Below are 22,222 nucleotides of genomic sequence, written 5' to 3'. Positions count from 1 at the left end.
ACTATACCTAAACTCACATCTTTAATTTAGAGTCACTGGGCACTAACAAATATGAAGATATCCTGCCCTCAAAGGTAGAATATAATAATATATCTATGAGGCAAAGCAGAGAAAGAAGGCACAGACATTTCAGTCCTCCAAAGCACAGGCATCAGAAAGAAGATGAAAGAGATTGATGGCCATATTTGCAAAAGTGCTTGTTTGACAAAACAAAACTCTCACCTGACCATCTCCTTAGACTTCCAGAGAGGCAAGGGTTCCTGAGTCTCTGTCAAATCCCCTTCCCCCAAAAACCCTTATAAAAAATCCTGAACATACCTTTTCTCTAGACGACAATTTCATAAGGGACAGATGCAAAGAGCACTTGTTACTAAAAACAGACAATATTTTTTATAAAGCAGTGATCAAAGACCTCAAAAATATTTTATCTGATGGTCAAGGATATTTTCCATGTAATTAAAAATGTAAATTTGGAAACTTTCAGATGGAAGATGGCACTGAATATTAAATCATCAAAGCAGGATTTGTTTTAATGCTTATTCATGTTTGAACCAGAGAAATGCTGCAGAAATATGGCTAAACATTACTATTGCCTTTATTAATGAAAAAAAAAAAAAAGTGAGACATGAATACTTCCATCCATCCTAAGATGGATGATAGCCCATCTTATTTACCAAAGGCTACATAAGAAAACTTTGATTGAAAGAGAAATCAACACCACATTTCATGACTCCTAACCCAGTACTTTAGGTATAAAAAATAATTTTCTGTAATTATCAGTTTCCCCTCAGCCAGTTTCTGCCCTCACAGTGTCTTACTGAGAAGTCATTCTGCTACTACCTAAAGTACCACAAAGTGATTTAAGATGTGTTTTTTTTCTTTTTGACGGTGTTCTTTTAGATATTCTTCTGATCTTTGAAGCCATCTATGTTCCTTCTTCATTCCCCATTTGTCTTCCCACATATGGCTTCTGACTCCCTTTTCTCTTTGAAATCCCCACCTTTTTTTTACAGAAGGAAGAAGCCTAAAGAAGCAGCGTACTGAAATCTCACCTACTGGTGTTCTTTGAGGACCATTTTGACTCTCACTACTTAAAATCTTGAGTCCCACAGAAATCTTCAGTAAAACTGTGCAAAAATGAAGAGAGCAACAAGGAGTACAGAGGCATCTAGATTATGTGAGATTAAAATGACAGTCTTTAAAATGGGTTAAATAGAGCTTGTTGAGAACTAAACTTTATCCATAAAGTGATGAGTTAGAAAAACTAGAGAATGAGAGGAATCTAATTCCAAGTCTATGCATTTGAACCTAATTCCTTAGGACTAGAACATCAGGGTGGGAGTTGATAGTTCTCATGAAATATCCTATCAGTCCCACCAAACATGGCCTTCCAAAATCACCTAATTATATTTAAAGGATTATAGCATGAGTCTATCACTGGCACAAGCTAGTGAACATGCAGTTAACTTGCATGTTTCAATTTGATGGCATTGCTTTCCTTCTGAGTTGTTTAGAATAAACAACTTGAAGTTTACAGCATGAATTTGTTGAGATCAGGAGCCCAAGAATTCTGCTTGTTGGTGTGCTGCCAGAATGTCACTGCAAATGGCACCAGCCTGCAAAGCACTTTGGTGACATTCCTGTGACACACCACATTCAGCAGAACAACCTGGTGAGACAGTAGAGTTCCCATTGTTCTGGAGAGAGACAGGTTCAACGATCAGAGGTTCTAAAACCTCTTTTAATCATCAACATCAGAATCAGTGACTCAGATTTATTCAGAAGGAGAAGCTGTGGGGGAGCTTCTTTAAAAAGAGCAAGCAAAATAAAGTAAGCAAAGCACAAAACTAATTAAACTGGATGCAACAAAAAACTCAGGCATTTTTGATGCAATTTATTAAAGAGAAAAAGCTGTGAAATTAACAGCAATCAAAAACTAATTAAAGTTGATGCAATAGGAGCAGCCAAAGAATGCCTGATAACATTTATTGAACCAAAGAAACATGGCTGTCAAGCTAAAAGAAATCAACCAAACTCTGTTTTTGAATAGTTACACAAAGATAATTATTCTCTGGATGACACTTACAGAATAAGATTCAAGTCATTACCTCAAAAGACAAAAGGACTGACATGCTGTGTTAAACTGCCTGTGAAAAAAAGGGCCTTAATACAGAAACTTCGTAAGTAATTTCGAGGTCTTGGATATAAACAAATATGATTCATCAGTCAAAAACAACGCACTGCTACTGTTATATCTATTACTTCTGTAAACTATTATTTGAAAAATATTTGGGAGAATACCTTGTGTAACAGGGTACTTACAAGGTAGGGATTCCTGGTTTTTCATCCTGTCTTTGAAACTCATTGCCTCAGTGCCTGGGGCAAGTAATTATCATCTAGGAGTCCATTTGTTTTAGGATTAGGATGCAAAACTCAATTCCTGATGTCAAGCGCCATTTAAAGTATGGCCAACTGCCAGAAATTCTTTTCCTAAAGAAGGTCCTGGTGGGGAATAGTGAAGTGGATCTGTCTGCAGTGAGAGCGAGGCACTTCAATTTCCCCAATGTAGTTGTACATCTTTTTTATCAACGTTTCAGATTTATAGAAAAAAAAAATCAGAAAAAATAGGTGTTCACAGATTCTAAAGTATGTTAAAAGCTTTCTATTTAACTAAAATTGCACTTTGTAAATGCTGTAGGAAGGGTCACAGTCAGGGTCCCAGTAATGTCAATCTCATCCAAAATACTCAACTTCCAGCAACTGTATTCTGAAATAATCATTTAAAACCAAATTGGGTTCTAAATTGGTGAGCCATATAGGCTTTCAAAATTCTTGCTATTAAATCTCCAACATTATCATCATCATCCTCCTCCTAAAAACTATCACAAGGCTCCCATTCATGCAATGATCAAATAAAAGTCTGTCTTGTAAAACATGATATCACAGCCAAGTGTAGCACAGAACCAAAGCAAACTATCAATTTGGTTTGTTATTTTAGCCTCACAAAGATAATATCCTCAGCTGAGAAGTTTCCTATAATTCATTTAATGCTTCTAGGTTCCCACTTCTTATGCTAAGATTACAACAGTAATAAAAATAATAATAACAACAATAACAACAAGGACAACTACATGTTTCTGGTGTAGGGCATATCAAAAAGCAATGCCTGAAGCCTGGTATTCAATTCAAAAAAGCTGCAATCTGGTATTAGTGACATGGCTAAGGTAGGTTTTGATTCTTTTTAAGCATAAAATAGTGAGTTAGTCTGTTCAGTGGTTCTGATTTTCTATTTTACCCCCAAGGACTTTTTAGCAGTGGGTGAAATCCTCATTACTTACACAGTTTTTCAACTGTACCTTTTTTTATATAAGAATTCTCAGCCTTACATTGTCAAAATATCCAGTTTACTTTCAGAGACAGTTTATATCATTAACATGGATATTGAATGGATCCTTTTTCCCTAGTCTGTTGTGGAATTGCTTAAAATTTCAGAAGGAAAGTCAAGATGTTAAACTCTTCTTTATCTTGGAAATAAACACTGTCTTGCAGGGAGCACTTGCTTGTAGTCACTTCAACAGCAGATGAATAAGGTTCCAGCAGAGCTCCAGTAAAGAGAACATTTTCATGTTTGTGTATTACAGATCTCCGCAGCCCGGTGCAGAACTTTACACTTAAAATTGCAGCACCACATTACCTCCTTACATAAGCAAGTTAAAGACACTCCATAGGGCAGAGCTTTATCTGCTACTCTGTGACAAGATTTGGTCTGTCACAGACAGAACCTGCCTATGTGGCAACTGTTGGGAGTGATAAATAATTTTTTAATTTCTTGAACACACAAAGTTTTTAAAGACTTAGCTCTTTCAGGCTTTTTTAGTCAATTTTTCAGCAAAGAGCTTCTAAAACATGAAATCCAAAAAATTCACACCTGTCCTGTTTATAGTAATTTGCCCCTTTTACAAAAATTCTCAGCTTTTTTCTCCATCTTTTCCTGCTGGGTAAGAAAGAACTGGGACTTACCCACCTGGTCTAGAGCTGCTTCATTCTCTTCTCTCAGCTGCCTGGTCAGTCTCTGCCTCTTCAAGTTAAGAAAAAAAATACTATCTGCCTTTCTTGCAGTGGCAGAATATAGTTAGAACACTTTTTTCATGTTCCTAATACCCACGAATTTATAGATATTTGATACTCGTACTTTCTTTAAAACAGATTGGAACTGGACAACATAATAATGAGGGAGCATTTGGAAGAAGAAAATGTGAGTTAAATGATGGCGCAATCATATGGTACAATTCACTAGGAACACTAGCTAAAAATGTTTTTTCTTCCAGCACTTCGGAATAAATGCATACTCACAAAATCCCAGAACAAGTCTGAGGAAACCACACTGACAGTACACCCCTTGCAGGAACATGACTTGAAAGTACCTGATCATTTCTAGCCACTGAGGAAAGGAAAACCTTTGAAGATTCTCAGGTCATATTGTTTTCAGTGCCACATAAATTACATCAATTCAATTTCTATTACCCTCTATTCCAGGCCTATTAAATCTTTACTAATAGGTCTCCTTCATGTCATGCCCATGCAGTGAGATGCAAGGCCCTTTTTATCATAAGTTAAACCGTGGTAAAGGGGGAATGGCTGGGTGACATACTGCTCTCAGACAAGGAGAGTAATTTGCACATTTTAAAATAAGAAATTAATCCTTATCGCCTTCATAACAACTTGAAGGACAACTCTGATCTACTGTGCCTTGATCAGCTTGATGTAAAAAAATACCCATTTATTGTTGTAGATAAAAGAAGGAAAGGAAATATGACTGCTGGAATATTTTTCTTCAAAATTGTTACAAAGCACATAAAAATGAATAAGGACATTTTCATATCACTGCCATTTGATCTTTTCCTTTGCTACTCTCTCCCATGTTTGAAAACATAAACACAAATGTAGGCTGCTTGACTGTCTTAGGAGAAAAGGGAAGATTCTGTCACAATCAGAAAGAGAAAATCTCTATTAATAAGGGTGTGGGGGTCAGCATTTTTTTTTTAGCAAAGTGAGTTTGTTACTGACCAATGCGAAAACCATCCACCAAGGAAGCTGCAGTGCACTGATAGATTGTACACAGACCCCTTACCTTACCTCCTTGCAAATTGACATCATCATTGCCGGCAGATTTTGTTAAACATGGATGAACTGCACCTCTTAAAGCCTTCAGCAGTAAGGCTGACATTTTTTGGACAGTAAATCCTCTCATTTTTGAAAAAGCAATGATACACACTTTAGGACACATCGATCTGGAGGATGAGTCCAAGCTCATCCAGGCTTAAAAACCCTGGAAATAGCACAAGCTGACCTGAGTTGCATTAACTTTTCTGAATTCCCCTATAGCCTTTCAAAAGGAGTGGTTCAAACATAACATGATAGGAGAGTGTTTACAGCTGTCCTCGGGAGCCTCTGCATTGTGTGCTGATGTGGCCCTGCGTCATCCTGGGATGATGAACTCTGGCTCAAGGAGCAAAGGCAGAACAGAGAGAAATACAGTTGGAATAAACTTTTCTTACACCACCTTAACTGCAGTACAGTCAGACAGAGAATAATGTGAGTAATAAAGCAAGGATGTAGCTGGCAGGAATGTGCAAAATACATCTTTCTGCTTAGCACACTCTCATCTATAAATGGGTAAAAGTATGCACATCCTTGGTAACTTCAACACTCAAACCAAACTGGATTTTAAAAGTCCAACTCACTACAGAATTGTACTATTTTACACAAAGCCACATGTTTCATATCATAGTTTTCATTTCCTCGGGAGTTGAAGTACAAGAGTTCAGCAAAAGAGCAGGGCATCAAAACAAAGATACATCTTGCTTTTTTATCCTCCTGTTTTGGAAGATAGGTGTGCACAGTTTTTCATAAGTAAAGAAAAAAAATGTTTAAAGGACGTGTAAACTGTACCTGTCTTTTGTTCCCACTAAGGCTGTTAACTTTCTGAAAATAAGCATAAAAAACCTCAAGATGCCCCAGAGAGAAAGCAGTAGACATCTTTTCTGCTGGAACAAAACCCACCAGAAACTGGCACAAAAAAGAAACCAAAATATATAGTTATCCTACTAGTAGAACTTTCCACAACACAAAGTAATGCTATTTAGCAGCATAGTACCTTGTAATGCTGCCCCTTTACTTCCTGCAGCCAGGCACTCACAGGTGCCTTAGCCCTGAGCAGATCTGTGATGGAGCAGGGAATGAGCTCACCGCTCTGATCTCCCCTCTATCAGAATGGGATGTTTTTCTGACAGTAAGGTAATACTTGAGGGGAAGAGTAATTCTAAGAAGCAGTTTGTGCTGGTGGTGTTGTGCTCTGGAGTGCCAAGGTTCATCCCTTACTCCTGTTTCCCAAGAGATTGAAATTCAGTTTCAGGTCAACTCTTACACATATTGACCTGATTCTTGAAGTAGACCTTTCCATGGTTCCAATGTACCTCCCTTGTTATGGGAATGTGAGGCAATAAAATCAAATCCTAAATTACATTCAGTTTTCAATCAGAGGCTCTTGAATAGAGCCAATGAAAGGACAGATGCTTTATCAGTGATCTGTGCAGATAGGCTGATGTGTTTCACACAAAACTGGCAAAAAGCTCACATTGACAAACCCATCTTATTGAGAAAATCACTAATTAATTGATGTAGTAATGCCTCATTTTCTACTTTCAATTTTAAAACTTTCTTTTGAAATTGCTTTCTATTTTTAAAAAAAATAATTGTGATAGAATGGTGTGCTGGTTTTGGCTGGGGTGGAAGTTTCTTCATAGTGGCTGGAATACGGCTGTTTTTGTGCTGAACATAGATTGAGACTTTCATTTAGAACAAGTTTCCATTCCATACCTATAAAGCTGAACTGAAATAAACACTTCAAAATTATTTTTAAAAGATAGTATGTTTACATCAGACAATTTCTTTCCCCTCCCCCAGATCAAGTTTGATACTTCATGCTACATTTTGAAAAGAATAATATTAAAATAGTGACATTTCCTGAAAAACAGCAAATCCAGATCTCACTGCAGTTCAGTTCTGAAGGAGAATAGCTTTAAGAGAGCATTTAATAATCAAGTTCTCTTTATTAACACTCAAAAGCTTTAGTAAAGACACTTGCTAAGCATCAATCCACAGCCAGGCCTGAAAGACAAACATTCTGATGACTAAGGATGCTTGTTACACAAAGTGTGGGTACGGTGGTCTAATACTTTTTTTCAAGTATTTTCTGTCCTTCACTGTCAAAAATGTTGTCTTTTTGTAGTCTTTTCCAGAAGTTAATTCACGGTGAAAGATCAGGCAGGTGTCATTCATGTGAAGCCTTGATACTTTATTTATTACAATTTCTTACTGTGACTGGTGAGCAACCAATTTACCTGGAAAACACTCAGGAGGGATCCTTGTCAGACAGAAGGACCTGGCACCCATGAGGTCTCTCAAACACTTCCCCAAGAACTAGCGAACAGAGGCTGACACAGGTATTTTAACAAGAACACCTCAGGTGGTGCTCAGCCTCCTGACTGAGAGGAACAGCATCTTGCATGATTTCAAGGCTCCTACTTGCCTCAGCTCTAAGGTAACCCTCCCAGCTGAGTGCAAGAACTTTTCCGGTATGAATCTGTACACTGCAACAAAGAAAAAAAGAAACAAGCCCTCTTCTTTCAGCGCCCCACTACCCTGCCCACCCTGACAGATGCTCATGCACGGGCAAACAGCCATTTAAAATTCAAAACATTGACCAAGCAGCATCAAGAAACGCTGAGGAAGAAAATGATAAGAAAATGTTTTTATGCTAATAAGGGAAAACTGAAGCCTTCAACAGGTCAGAAAAAAACACCCATTCACAATCCTAGCTTATCTGCACAGAGAGAAAATTCTGTGTGTGTGAGTCAGTTGCTAAGAAAGCTCTGACTAATGCAGATACAAGTCTGACTTTTTAAGTTGACATTTCTACTTTTCCAGTGGATCAGAACTGTCAGGAGAGTTCCCCAGGCAGAGCAGAGGATTGCAGAGCAGAGCTATTCTGTAGCAGTCTGAGTTGTGGCGTAAGTGCTTTGATGGAATTAGTAATGGTGGTTTAAGGAGCAGCCTCTGATTCTATTCCCAGCACTAGCAATTACCACTCCCATAACAGAATCAGAACAAAGGAACAAAATCAGATAGAAACGAGCTGGCAAAGAGCAAATTCCCTTCTGCTACTGCTTTTGCAATGCCATTAAATAACATCTGGCAGTGGGGCAGGGCAGACAACTGGAGACAGGAGCATTTTAAAGTGCTGCTACTAGACCTGCCAAGAGCTCAGCTGTACAGAGTCCTTTATGTCTCTTCTGCGTTTCTCACAAGATGTGACTGTGATAAACATTTACCATTCAAAAATTAAAAATCATCAAAAATGTCTTTTATCAACTACATCAGCAGAACAAACTGTGCATCTGTAGATGGATTAAATACAATTTTGCTAGGTAGTTGGAGAAAAAAAGTCTTTAAAAATAGCATTTGGCATGGGTTAATCACCTCTTTCATTAAAGAAAGGAATACATACTGAGAACATCTTTCTGCCATCCGATTAAGCAATGAGCCAATACAATTGTAAATCTTCCAGAAATTCCCCATGGTTCAACTCAACAGAGGCAATTCTTTACTTCTCAGACCATATCTCTCATTTTCAGATAAGCATTGCATTAATTGTGTACAAAAACTTTCTATCATGCTGTTAAAAGAAATGGAATGTGACTGCTCTGATTCTCCTTAGCAACCTTTGACAATTAAGAGATTGAATTATTCATATGTATTTTTAATAATATAATAACAATTTTAAAGCTTGCTCACCACTCAATCGCTCAAACAGCATGCAGACCCAAAACTGTTTGATTCAAGTATAAACAGGGCCACTCTTTCCTTTCTGCTGTTGTAGGGGCTGATACAACTTACTGTCTCTGTAACTGAGGTAAAAAGGATTTCAGGGTACTATTCTGAAAATCACACGCTATGAATCGATTTGCAAGTCATTGGAATTTCTTCTTCCTTTTAATGAGGCAGATTTTAAACCCTGTCTGCACTTATTTTATTATTTACAATTAATATAAGTACTAATCCTCTGCACCCATATCATGTAAATCTGCTCAAGTTTGACTCATTTACTGAACACAGTTCAATGCAGACAAGTTTTCTCCTCTGTGCTAATAAGCAGCACAACCATGGTATAATAGAAAGAATGAGACTTGCACTGAGACTAATGATAATTTCATTCAGGAATGGGAAGATACAAATGACACCTGCTTTATTTTAAGGAAAAAAAAAAGACTGGAAAAATCTGAAGAATGTCAGGAAATGCACCCTGCATGAAGAAAAATAAATAAATGCGCGTGTGCTAAGACTGTACATTACATTGTGTATTTTATAAATTAAGTTTTTTTCCTGGAATAAATTAAATCATGACCAGATAACCCTTATGGGAAGACCCAGCTAGTAAGATGGTTTTGTATTTTTTGCTTCTAAATGGTATTTTAGATAATGAGAAATTCTATTTAAGTTGTTTTGCTTCCATCTAACACACACGTGAGCCATCAGTGTAATTGCATGGCGTTATTATTCTTTTAGGCTGCTGCTGGACAATAGAGCTACAGATAGAAATAAAATAGTAATAGCTTGTGACACATTACACTTAAAATGTTTGATCAGACTCATCAATGGTCCTGTGCTTCCAAAGCTAAGCTGAGGTTCAAGGTAGGAAAAGATAATGGTTGTTCCAACACTATGGATGTATCTCAGTGAATTAGAAGGCACCTGGGATGCTGCTCCAGACTTAATATAGCTGTCACATACAAGAAATGCTCTTTACCATCTCAGACTCCATGATGGAAATTCTCACCTGCATTATTTCTTTCAAAAAATATTTCCGTTACTGTCTATCCACTTATATTACACCTTGGTTTTATTTTAGATTTCAGAAGCCTAATTTTTTTACCCAGTTTTGTAATTATTTTATATTATCTATACAGCATACTGAAAAACTATTGATATTTGACAATGAATACACAAATATCAATAATTACCTTTTCGTTACTGTAGATAAACTGTTACAGCATTTTAATTATTTTATACATCTGTTAATATGAGGTTAAACTCTCTCTGCTATTGGTTTCTTGGTTTGTTTTTTTCTCTTCTCCATTTACACAAGTGCCTTTTGGTTTTTGTGTTTCCTCAAGCTCTTTTTACCCAGAGAACAAGCCTCTGAAAGTAATCTCATTCAGGTCGATTCAGTTCTTGTTTCAGTTAAATTTAAAGTTATTTTCTTTGGCTCACAGCAGAACATTGCAGAGTCTCTCACTGAGGTATTGAGGATTTTCACCCCATATCAGCAGCTCATCAGCAATTACTTTTCTGCACACAGATCCTTAAAGATCCAGGACATGATGATTTGTTACAATTTCTGTGCTGAAACAATCATGTTCCTTAAATAAGGTTCTACCAGAAAGGGAGAGGAAAGATGAGCACTTCTAATAATGGGAGATCCCATGCTTCCACCTCTGAAATTGAAAACAGTATTATTTTTAGGCACATCCAGGCACTATGAAAGCATGCATTTACTGCCTTTATTTAAATCTTTGGATATATTAAAATCCTCAGTTCGCCTGACCTTAATACCATGATCCTCCTGTAAGCTATTCATCTGGCTTCTGGATTGGCTTCATAACATCTGATGTTAGATTTGGTATAAAAATTGCCTTTAATTTATTTCCCACCGGTGACAGACATTTAAATATGGTATTCTGTTGTTGCTAATAGAGCAGAATTTCTATCCACGTGATAAGGTGTGAATCTAATGCACAGGAGGCATTCAAAAATTTCACTTAGGTTTAGTACGCATCTTTTACAAATTTGTTTTAGTGGGTTTATCATACATATATTTAACATACCCAGTGAAAAGAGACACAAGCCATCCTCACCCTTGCTAAGTGTGTGGAGACAAGTCTGCTACAGAGATGTTCATACTCACTGTATTGCAGGCAGCTCTAACTTGGAGAGGATTTATCTCCCTGAGCCAACAGGCTCCTAAAGCCTGCTAATTCAACAATGTGAGGACAGAAAATCTCTGGGATGTCTCCACCCTATTTGCCTGAGCAAGATGGAAATGTCTCCACAATCTGGCAAGCCTCCACCTCCCCAGAGAGGCTGTAATTTCAGAGGGCACACAGCTGGAGCCCACAGGTAGAACTCTGTTATCAAAGGTTCTGGGGTGGGTTTGGAATCAATCTAATTGTCTCAGGCCTAGGTAATACAGAGTGGGAATTCTGAATCATGCTGATAAAAGAAGCTTTTCCTATTCTATTAGTATTTTCCTACCTGGCAGTCACTGTCCTTCAGTCATATCTTTTAGAGTTCTTTTCCATCCACTTGGGTAATTCTCTAAAAATATGTTGCTGAATCGCTCTTCTGAACTACATGTCTCCTTGACCTGCTGTGTTTTTTATTCCTGCAACATTTCCTGACTGTTAATCTCCACGTTAACCCTTCTAAAAGCAGCTAGAATGGCAGCGACTGTACCACCTGCTGTTAGTGTAGGACTGCTGAGATTATATTGCATTTCATTTCAGTTCCTGTTTCAAAGTCAGCTTTTGATTGACTGCTTCCAGTACCACTACCCAGAGTGGTGCAGAATCTTAAATTTTAAATGTGTTAAGTTACATCTGTGTCTATGAGCCATCCTAAAAATGTTCTTTTCAGCTGATCTAATTTGCTTGGAGAAACCCTGTGGAATCTGGACAGACCTGTCTACAATATCTTCACTAGCTCAGATGTCTCTTCATGGCACTGTGCCATGCAGATACTGTCATATTTTCAGGGGTTTCTGCTTGGCCCTTGGAAGATTTTTGTCCTCCAGATGCAAAGTCATGACTACACTTGCGGTGTGAATTTTTTCTTATTTCTGTATCCAACATCACACATTTCTGTCTGGGGAATATCTGAATGTTCCATGATTGTCTTTCCCTTTTAATCATATATACTCTTATGCTTTTATCCTAAAGCTATTCACTTATATACTGATACAACATTTCTAAATATTTGCACTTCAACATTTTCCAATGCAGCCGTTTTCCTCTGAGAAGCATAATTTTCTCCAGAGCTGAAAATATCAGGTGAAAATTCAGTTTTCAAAGTCAGTTCTTTCTCTTCTCTGTTGAGTTTTCTTGGATTTAACAATCACTTGTATGACAAAACATTCAGGTTCTGGTCTGTCTGGTGACCCTCTTATTCCTATGACTCCACTGTACTGAATACCCTGTGATATAACAATCAGCATTCTTGCCTGTCACATAGTTTCTCCAAAAAAATAACCTTCACCTTCCCTAAGGAACACTCCTTGCCGTGTTCCTGATTAAAAACAAAATGTCTTTTTTCTGCCTACCTTCACGTTTCTTATGATGTAAAATGCTGAGCTCCACTGCTCCGGGACCTGCCGCTTATCATCGAGTGTATTGTCCCACTTGCCCTTCCCTGCACTCCAATTGTTCCTTGCTATCATTTGCTTTAAGACTTGTCTCAAAAAACCCCAATGGGTTCAGAATTTAATGTAGCAAGATCCATTTTCTTCAGAAATCCCATGAAGTTTGGCTCATCCACGTAAACAACTAGTGCAGAGAGTGCATATATGAGAAATTTCTCTTTGCACCTCTTTTAAACTTCAGCCCCCCCCCCCCCCAAAAAAAAAAGAATTCTCACTCATAAAATATTCTTTGCCATTTAAAAAAAAAAATAGCCAGCAGCCTGAGTATCATGAAACTTCATTACAGAGTAATCTGAGCAGTGTCATCACAACTACTGCTTCAATTCATCATATACCAATGTATCAGCTTCATTCTCCATTTAGCTTGAGTGCTGGCAAACTCAATTTCTGCACATACCCAAACTTCAGCACAATATAATGCAAACTCCTACACTTTCTAACCATCTCTACAATATAGCCATTTACTCCCTTAATTCTGCTAAGAAATAGAAAAATAAATGCTGTAAGTGGGAGCAGTTCTACTAATTTATTGCAATGAAATAATATTCTAATGCATTGTAATACATTTTTAAAATGTAATTTTCATATTCATGCAGACAATAGCTGTCAAGCTATTTTAACAGACTTCTGGTCCCTTTTATCATGTTATCTTAAGACGCATGAACACAAACATTCCAGGTTTCAAAAGTGGCAACCTATTTTGAAACCATAGGGTTTAAGGATAAAGTGAAACACTTGATCTCAAAAGCTCTAAGACAGCTTCTTTCCTTCCCCAGAGCACTACAGAACTACCAACCAAAATGATTTAAGCTTGTTTAGTATCCATGACCCAGAGGGAAACTGTACTGGGTTTGGTAGGGATGGAACCTTTATTATGGTGCTGTGTTTTGGGTTCATGACCAAAACAGAGTGGAAAACAGATCAGTGCACTGAATATCATTGAGCATTGTCAAAGCTTTCTCTGTTTCTCACTCTGCACCCACAGTGAGAAGGCTGGGGGTGGCCAAGAAGTTGGAAAGGTACATAGCGAGGACTTCTAACCCAATATAACCCTGGACTAGTCCATAAACACAGCAATAAAAAACTTGGGAGTTGTTTTCCCCAAGTAGGGACTGATTGGAGACCGGCTGGCGCATGACAGTGCTGGTGGGACAGAGTGACTGCCTTTCCATTACTGGGAATTTTTTTTTCCTATTTCCTTCTCTTATTAAATGTTCATAACCTTGATCTGTAAGTTTTTCTTGGTTTTGGCCTTTTGATTCTCTCCCCTAGCCCCTTGCAAGGGAGTGAGAGCAAGAACCTATTAATGAGAAAGAAAATTGCAGCTGAACAATTTAACCCAGGTTATCTGTCCCTATATGTCGTACTTTGGGTCTCAAGGAAAGATAAGACCTGGCCAGACAGCTACTGATATTTGTCTGGTACAGTTGTGAAATCAACAGATCTGACAGAAAAAGATGATCTGAATTACATGCCTTGGAATGACTAAAAGTTTTTTATGGAAAGCTCATGGTGAAACTTGTATTTCTACCTCATACATTTTTTTTGTTGAGTGCTAGAAATTTCCTAAATATTATAAAGCATTTACAGACTATTGCTATTCAGGTAAGGAAGGAAAAGAAGAAGATAAAATAAAATCCTATCCCTCTGCACTAATTTTTCCCAAACTTATCTGGCTGAAAAATAATCCTTCAATAATTATCTGTATCATTTTCTCACATTTTTCCCATTTCTTTTCATGCTACTTTATAGGTTGACTACAAGGTATTCTCTCCTTGAAAGGGTCTATTAAACTCTAAGTAACAGTGAATCTAATTTATATGTGTACCCTAGGATGGGGTTAAGCTTGGTCATCATCTCCTGTCTGATACCATCTCCACTCAATTATGTAACAGGAAGCAGAGCATGTGAAGGTGGAGATGTAAGTCCATTCATCATCACTACTTGATTTCACATTACCTAAATGCTAATGCTCTCCATCCTCCCAACAATACAGCCTGTCTGCCTCCCTCTCTCGCATAACTAATTTAAACCATGTATGTTCTGCTTTCCTTTCTACTGCAGAAAGAAACATTATTTTTTTAGCTTCTCTGACTCATGTTTTGTACAAGCCTATTTCTTTTGTCTACACACTCACCTACATCTTAAATTCAACTGCTTACTAGAATCATTAAATGTCTACAAGAGGTAAGTTCACGATTTCTCCCCAGTCAGAAATATCCTCGAATTACTTTTGTAACTCACAAGTACCTCTGCTTGTTTATGCAGATTAGAATCTGAGGCTGAATCACCAGAGAATGGCGTAGATTTGGTAACACTTAAATTCAATAGCTGGAGCCTGGCTGCCACAAAACAAGCCAAAGAATAAAGACAGCTATCTAGGATGGAGTTCTGTATCGATACCATCAAAAAGACAGAATTTTCATACCTGAAAGGACCAGCATTTTGGGTGGCAATTCAATCACCATTTTAGTGTTAGAAAAAAAAAATTCTCTGCACTAATGAATCCTTGTAAACTGACATACATGACTCTGGAATTAAAATCCCATGCCTTGTACGCAGCGAATTTTCTTCTCCCTCTAAATATCTTTCTATTGAGAAAGAAAAAGGTCAGGAGTTGTTTGTATGGAGCTGATAGCACATCCCAGCACTCACGATGGTTTGATTGGAGACATGGCCTAAACTCTCTAAACTGACATGCAAGTACCAACACAATACTGCCACCCCTGAGAGGGAGCAAATGCTGAACCTCACAGGCTGCTGCCGTACCCAAACATGGTCCCGAGATCACCTGAGGCACTGTGCCTATCAGGGAAGCTCTCGAGGGCTTTGCAAAATCAGTGTCCTCTCTCAACCCTTGCCTACTGCACCACTGCCTCTGAAAGGTATTGAGAGCTACATAAATGCCAAGCACTCTTACATGTGAAAAATCAAAGGTCATCTAAAGAAACATATTCTGCTGCTGAGGGATGAATAATTCTGAGGCTGGAACATCCTTTCTAATTTTTCAGTAAGACATGAAAGCGCTACTATTTGATGAAAACACAGGGGACATGTACCCACCTATGATTAGCATCTGGCACATGTCTCATCAAAATCTGTGTCAGTTTGTGGCAAACTTATCATGGTCAATGTCAACACACCCTTGTTTTACTATCAAGAGACCTGAAAACTTCCCTATTAAGGTGGAGAGCAGGTATTTTACACTTGCCCTTGCCTGACTGAGCAAAACTGTTAGGTCTGTACACACCAGGTACAGATTCTGTTCCTTATGATAGCCCGATTACACATTTTTATACTGAGGAGATTAAACACCTTTGATATCAACAGCCATTGTGCAGTTGTACATTCCTCCTTTATAACTCAATATCCTGCTACATATTTATCTATATTCCCTACTGAATGGGAATATGAGCAGATGGCTGCTATAGTAAGTCGCATATAGGTTCTTTTCAGTCTTCTCTTTATCAAATATCTCTGTGTTTCCATGCTATGGCCTTTTTCTTATAGCTCTGCATTCATATTTATGTCTCTCTGCATTTACTGCCCTCTCAAAATCCTTAAGAAGTGACACCAGTGAAGATAAAATAAAATAACCTATATGAATTTAAAATAATATCTGCCAGTTCCAGACTGTTGCACATTGTGCTTCTTCCAAAGGCAGCTATGCAATTACAGGTACTTGGGTGCATAAAGTGATATGGAGGTTTCTATGGCAATTATTCATTTTAATTGAAAATTGTGTAGGGAAAGACTTATTTCAAGAGCAGCACACAATTTGCATTTGTTTCCAGAGAATCTGGACATCCTTAGGGTGAGTTGTGAGTTCCTATTTTTCAGGAAGACACAATCTTTAAAATTCTCTTAGGGGAGCAGGGGGTGGGAGACCAAGGTAAGGTTGTTAAGCTTATTAACATTTAGGAGCATGTATCCTCTTATTCAATGCAGTATTTTTTACTGTCTGGCAAAGATTTGATGTTTTAAATGAAAGAGAAAGAATTAAAAATACAATTGTTACACAATGCCCTTGAATCTCTGAGGTAGAGGAACCAGAAAAGGACAGAAGTACTAAAAAGGACAGCAAGGAGACAATCATCAGTGAGACCAAGTCCACCAGATCAAACATTTCTCTTTTCATATATTTTAGGTACTCCATGTTATAATAATAATGAGGACATTATGTAGTTATTATTATGAGAACATAATGAGTTATTTTGCAGCTTAAAATATATTTTAGAGTGTCAAAGAAAGAGTTGCAGGGAAGCAGCAGTTTCACCTGGCTAGATAATAAAAAAAACCTATAACTTAATTTCCTGTAGAAAAATAGGACTTCTTTCTCCTTTTTCTCACCACCACAAGGAGTCAAACATGTTAGGCCTACATTTACAACAAAAACAAAGTATATGTACTGCAAGTGATGAAGACCTGGAAACAACCTCTGAACTGTAATTTCACATTCACTAAATTCAGTGTTGACTTTTCTGAAACAAGGCTCTCCCGATTTTTTGTCTATATCATTTTAAGGCTATATAGTCCAAGTGCCAGAAATTTCCCAAATTAAAAATAGTTCTTGTCTCCTTCATAAATAATAAATAAATATTAATTTGATGGGAAGGTGGGAGTGGAAGTGTTCTTCACTAGCCACACAATCTTCCTAACTGAGAAAAAAGCCTCTAAGAAAGAGGTGGCCAAAGCAGTATGTGAGAGGAAGTAGAAGAGTAATTTTAATAATGTGGTTTTGGTATTAGTGTGTATGGCTTATTGCACTTCTGCACTTTAGGATATCTAGAACAGAAAAGGAAGAATGAATCCTAACTTCAATGTCAATGATTGCATCACAGTTCAGAATAATGCAAAATCACATTAATGTGATTTTCATAATATATGTATTATCCATTTTTAATAAACTGGGGACCAATAATTAACCCCCTGTGGAAAGGCACAGGAATTTGAAGGCCACATTTCTTCCAGGTGACTGACCCTTTTTTCCTTTTTCACCAGAAGTTCTATTTTGGTCAGAAAATGGCTTTGCAAGACAAGAGAACCAACCTGCTTGAGAAAGAAGCATGGAAGGGGTCTCACCAAGGACAATCCGGCAAGGGAGAGCTTTTCACTGCCTGGACAATTTCCTCTATTTTTGGCACCTGTTCTGCCATATGGTCCTAAGGTCTATGGTTGGACTTGATGAGATCTTAAAGGCCTTTTCTAACCTTAATTATTATATATACTAGCAGCCATCACCTCCCTCCTGTTCTGCTGGACTCTCAAACCTCTTTTGACACTTACGTGCACTCCTTCATTTTATTATTGGACTCTCATAATTATTAAAATATATACCTATCAAAAAAAAAGGTTTCCTGAATTTGTTTTATGCTTCCAGACATGAAAGAAATACACTCTCACTCCTACGTGTGCCAGTCACGTAAATAGAAAATAACCTATTGAGAGGAAGTGAAGTTTGAAGTAAGCAAATTTGATTTATTCCTGAATGTGGCAACACTCAGAGTTACTCAGATCTGATGGTGATGCAAGGCTGCTGGTGATGCCACTTGTCTAAGCTTCTATTTTCCAACAGAACATAACTCTATAGCTATTCAAGATTCCATTAATTTTCAGGGTTTGAGAAACACAGCTATTAAAAAGCAATATTCATGGTGTTGAAAGGACAAGACCTGGAGGTTGGTTTTGGCTAACAATAAGAGACAGGTTTGAATAGACTCTGGCAGAGGCACTGCTGTCAATAAATTAAATGCAATGACTGGTTCTAGTGGAAAGCTGCTTTTTTATAGCCAAATTGTATGCCTGGCTGGGAGAAGTGGAAAACGAGGAAAGAAAAAAAAGGGGAAGCCTTTACAGTTTCACTTGCCATCATTTCCTAACAAAACCACTAATAAATATCTTTCTCCATTTTGGCTCAACTCATATATATACAAACAGGAAGAATTGCCCGCGGAAGCTGTAGCTTCCCTCTCAGAAGTGGCAGAATGTTTTCCATGCAGGAATTGGATGTACTGCTCACTCCCCTCAGAATACTTGAGACTGGAAATATCACACAGAGTGCAAACTGCTGCTGACATAAGACTTAATATCTCCAACTAAAGGATCTGAAGTTTTTCTTCACCACATGAAGACATTTCCATGTGTAACAGATGCAGAGTAATTCCTCCATAAAATTAATCACCAAATATTCCTTCAAGTCTTGGGATGAGCTAAAAGTTCAATAAAGACTGTTGTCCCTTACATTCACACACTTGAGCACTGCACATTTCCTGTGGGGAATATAAATTGCTTCTAGTACTTACTACTCTGCATGCCATTCAAATTCTGTTGCTTTAATTCATTAAATTCAAAACTAATAGAAATTTCAATTATTTGTTGTAAAAGTAGAGATTTTGCTAAAGCACACATAAAATTCAATCCATACCAAAATGGCTACAATGCTCAAATTAGTGTATTTGCAGTCCTCACACGTCTTTCTCAGCATCCTTTAAAATGTCACTTATTTTATAAAAGATATAGATTTTCTGAGTATTGATGTGCCCTATCAACAGACAAGGTGTCTCTGCTTTTAGTTTTGCAGACATTACTTACCCACCCCAAATCACTAATGTTTACAGCTAAAATGAAGGGGTGCATGTGATTTTAAAGTATCTGCAGACCTCTTTCTCAGCACCTCAGTCCTTTTTCTCAGCATCCTTTAAAATGCCACTTATTTTATAAAAGATATAGGTTTTTCTGAGTATTGATGTGCCCTATCAACAGACAAGGTGCCTCTGCTTTTAGTTTTGCAGCTATTACTTACCCACCCCAAATCACTAATGATTACAGCTTAAATGAAGGGGTGCATGTGGGCAAAGGTGACAGCACAGGACTTACAGCTGGAAAGTTTGCACCTTATAAACCTCTCATCTTCAATCCTACATTCAAAAGGTACTTGTGATTTCAAAGAAATTGCAAATCAAATGATTACACGCTACAGGAAATTAGATAAAAGAGAAAGGAACCACTTCAACACCATCAAGAGATTCTATTCAGCTATTATATTAATAGTAAAAAAACATATTTTGATTGCAGCTTCTGCAGGTATAAAATGACAGGTTTTAGATTCTCTTTTATTGAAGTGCACAGATCCACAAAGCGTTTTTAGTCCTACAAGGTATTTTAAACTCTTGTAATCATTCAGCAAAGCATTTGGACAGCAGTTCTTTAATTTTGAGCAGAGTAATAACTGCACTTGTTAAAATATGTTCTAGAGTATGTAGCACCTTTCAAAATAAATTCAAGCACCAGAATTAACTGAACTTTTGTACCACTGAAATCAACACCAAAGCTTTTGCATTTTTTAAAGCCAAGTGATGAATTTATTACTCCTAACTTTAATTTCTTTACAGAATCTACTGCAATCTTGACATTAACATTCTATTATGTAAAATTCAATGCTTTTTCAGTTCAATTCAATGTCTACAAATATATAGCACTTCAAAATAATGTCCTTATTTTTGTAAGGAATGGATGTTTTCTGGTCTTTTGTTCTTCACTAATTTAACTAAAATGTAAAAAAAATCTATGCATGAAACATTGGAAACATCTGGACACAAAATCCAAGCATTTTTTATTAGCTGCTAAGAACAGCTATCACAGCAACTGCGCATTGCACCAACAACCAGACTGCTGTACACTAGTGGCAAACTGTGGGATTATATACATAATTGTAAAAATATATAGAATATATATTTATGAGTACACACTAATAAAAACGAGTCACAAGTTTTATGGGCTACTACCTCTCTTGCCACTCTTAAATGCTCTTCCAACATATTTTTGAACAATGCAAAATTATCTTAAAATAAGCCTATCAATGGAAATGATCTTAAAATAAGCCTTTCAAATCCTATTCTTTTTCTTTAATAATTTAAATATAATATAATGTGCAAGAGAGTATTTCAGTGAACCCCAGTCAAAAAAATAAAAAAATCACATAATAATTATAATGGAAGACATCAATTCCTAGAATATATGGGAAATACATTCATATCAGTGTATTAAAGAGAAATGGTTTTAAACATTTCTTTCTTATAAAAAAATAGTGCAGAAGCATCAGGAAACAATTTACCTTTCTTGTCATCGAAGTACAGTGTCTGTTGAGCTGGATTTGACCACTGGAGGGAGGTGTTATCATTTTGATCGACCCTGCAGGTCAAATTTGCTGTTCCACCTTCAACAACTGTGACGTTCTGTGTGAGTGGGAACTGCCCTTGGCTGCCTGAGGAGGGAGGGAAGGGATGCAGAAAGGAAGAGAACAAGAGAAAAAAAAAAGAAAATATTTAAGTTGCAGGAATGAATTTATTGCAGCAGCTTTCCACAGATGATAGACTTGGAATTCAATGTGATCTAGTCTGACCTATGAAAGGTAGTACAACAAATTTTTTAAAACTGCATTTACAACGTATTTCCTATAACCAAGAAACAGCTGGATGAATTAGGAAATAAGGGTTGCCCTCCTCTTTTGCCCTCTCTGTGAGTCATACTATTTAGTTCCAAAGGAATACTCAGCATTTTTGTCTCCTCAGACATACCAAACACAACTCAGTACAGGCAACACAGTTAAATCATTGTTGAAAACATCACTGAGAACATAACATAACAATCCACAGAGTTTTTAACAGAGAGGGATGGGGCAACCTTGACACCCTTTTTCTTTTTTATACATTTTAAAGGCCTCTCCGGATGATGCTTTCTGTGTCATATTTGGAAAGTTGTTGGGAGAGTAAATGTAGTGTGAATCTAACATTTGATGCAAGCTCTGCTGGGGGAATATAACCTGATCTCATATGAAAATGGAAGAGGTGATGTAGTAGGTCTCTTTCACATCTGTGATTCTATCCCAGAGCATTATCAATCACATTAAGTGCTTGCTGAAAAGTCACTGGGAAGGTTTCCAAATGCCTCTACACAATGGAGGAGCAGTACCAGTCAGGTTCTTGAATCACAAGCATTTCCAATGACACATTTAGGCTAAAGTGTTTATGTAGTGTTATAGCACACCCCTTGTCAAACAGCACAACACATTCTGACAAACAGGACTGCAACAAGGCAGCACATAAAAACCATGGAAGGGTTTTTTAACTTGAGTGGGGAAAGAAAAAAAATCTTCAATAATCTTCAAAGCAAGACACTTCATTGAACATATGATTGTTAACTAGAAGATATATTATTATATTATTAGGAGATGTGTTATTTTAGGGTACCATGCAAAACCAAAGGCCAACCTAATGCTCCAAATGAAATATATGCTTCTTTCTTCTCCTGCATTTATAGAGGTTCTATTAAAAGAAACACTGAAGAGTAGGTAGAGATGCTAGCATAAGAACTGTAATGCCAAGATTGAAACTCAAGTGGGATGGGTCAGAAATTAAAAACTTCTCTACAGTCCTACAGGAGGGAACAAGCTCATAGATGTGTCACAAGCACATCAAGGAGATAATATATACAATATCCACTAATGATACAATACAAAATCATAACCCCAGCATAAAACCTTCAGAGAAACATTCTATTTTAGTGGTTCTCATCAGACTTCCAAACTAAGTTAAACTGAGGCATATCTTCTATACAAAAGCACGATAATATGAAAATTTAATATCTAGGATACAGGTTTGCAGATGACCAGAGAAAGGAAGTACTAAA

The 22,222-nt window shown here is 37.2% G+C and overlaps 1 protein-coding gene across 1 annotated transcript in view; it reads right to left on the bottom strand.

Annotated features, from left to right (window-relative positions):
- Positions 1–22,222, bottom strand: part of CADM2 (cell adhesion molecule 2) — a gene marked incomplete at both ends in the record, with an annotated part of 565,681 nt that overhangs the window by 142,140 nt on the left and 401,319 nt on the right. Inside the window, one exon of the mRNA XM_084226796.1 lies at positions 20,649–20,798. Within this exon, the coding sequence (XP_084082922.1) occupies positions 20,649–20,798 (150 nt within the window). The remainder of the gene's footprint in view (positions 1–20,648; positions 20,799–22,222) is intronic.

This window comes from Fringilla coelebs (genome assembly GCF_963513975.1).
Source record: "Fringilla coelebs genome assembly, chromosome: 2".
NCBI lineage: Eukaryota > Metazoa > Chordata > Aves > Passeriformes > Fringillidae > Fringilla > Fringilla coelebs.
The sequence above is the reverse complement of the archived record's forward strand: the minus strand, read 5'-3'. Positions and strand labels throughout refer to the sequence as shown.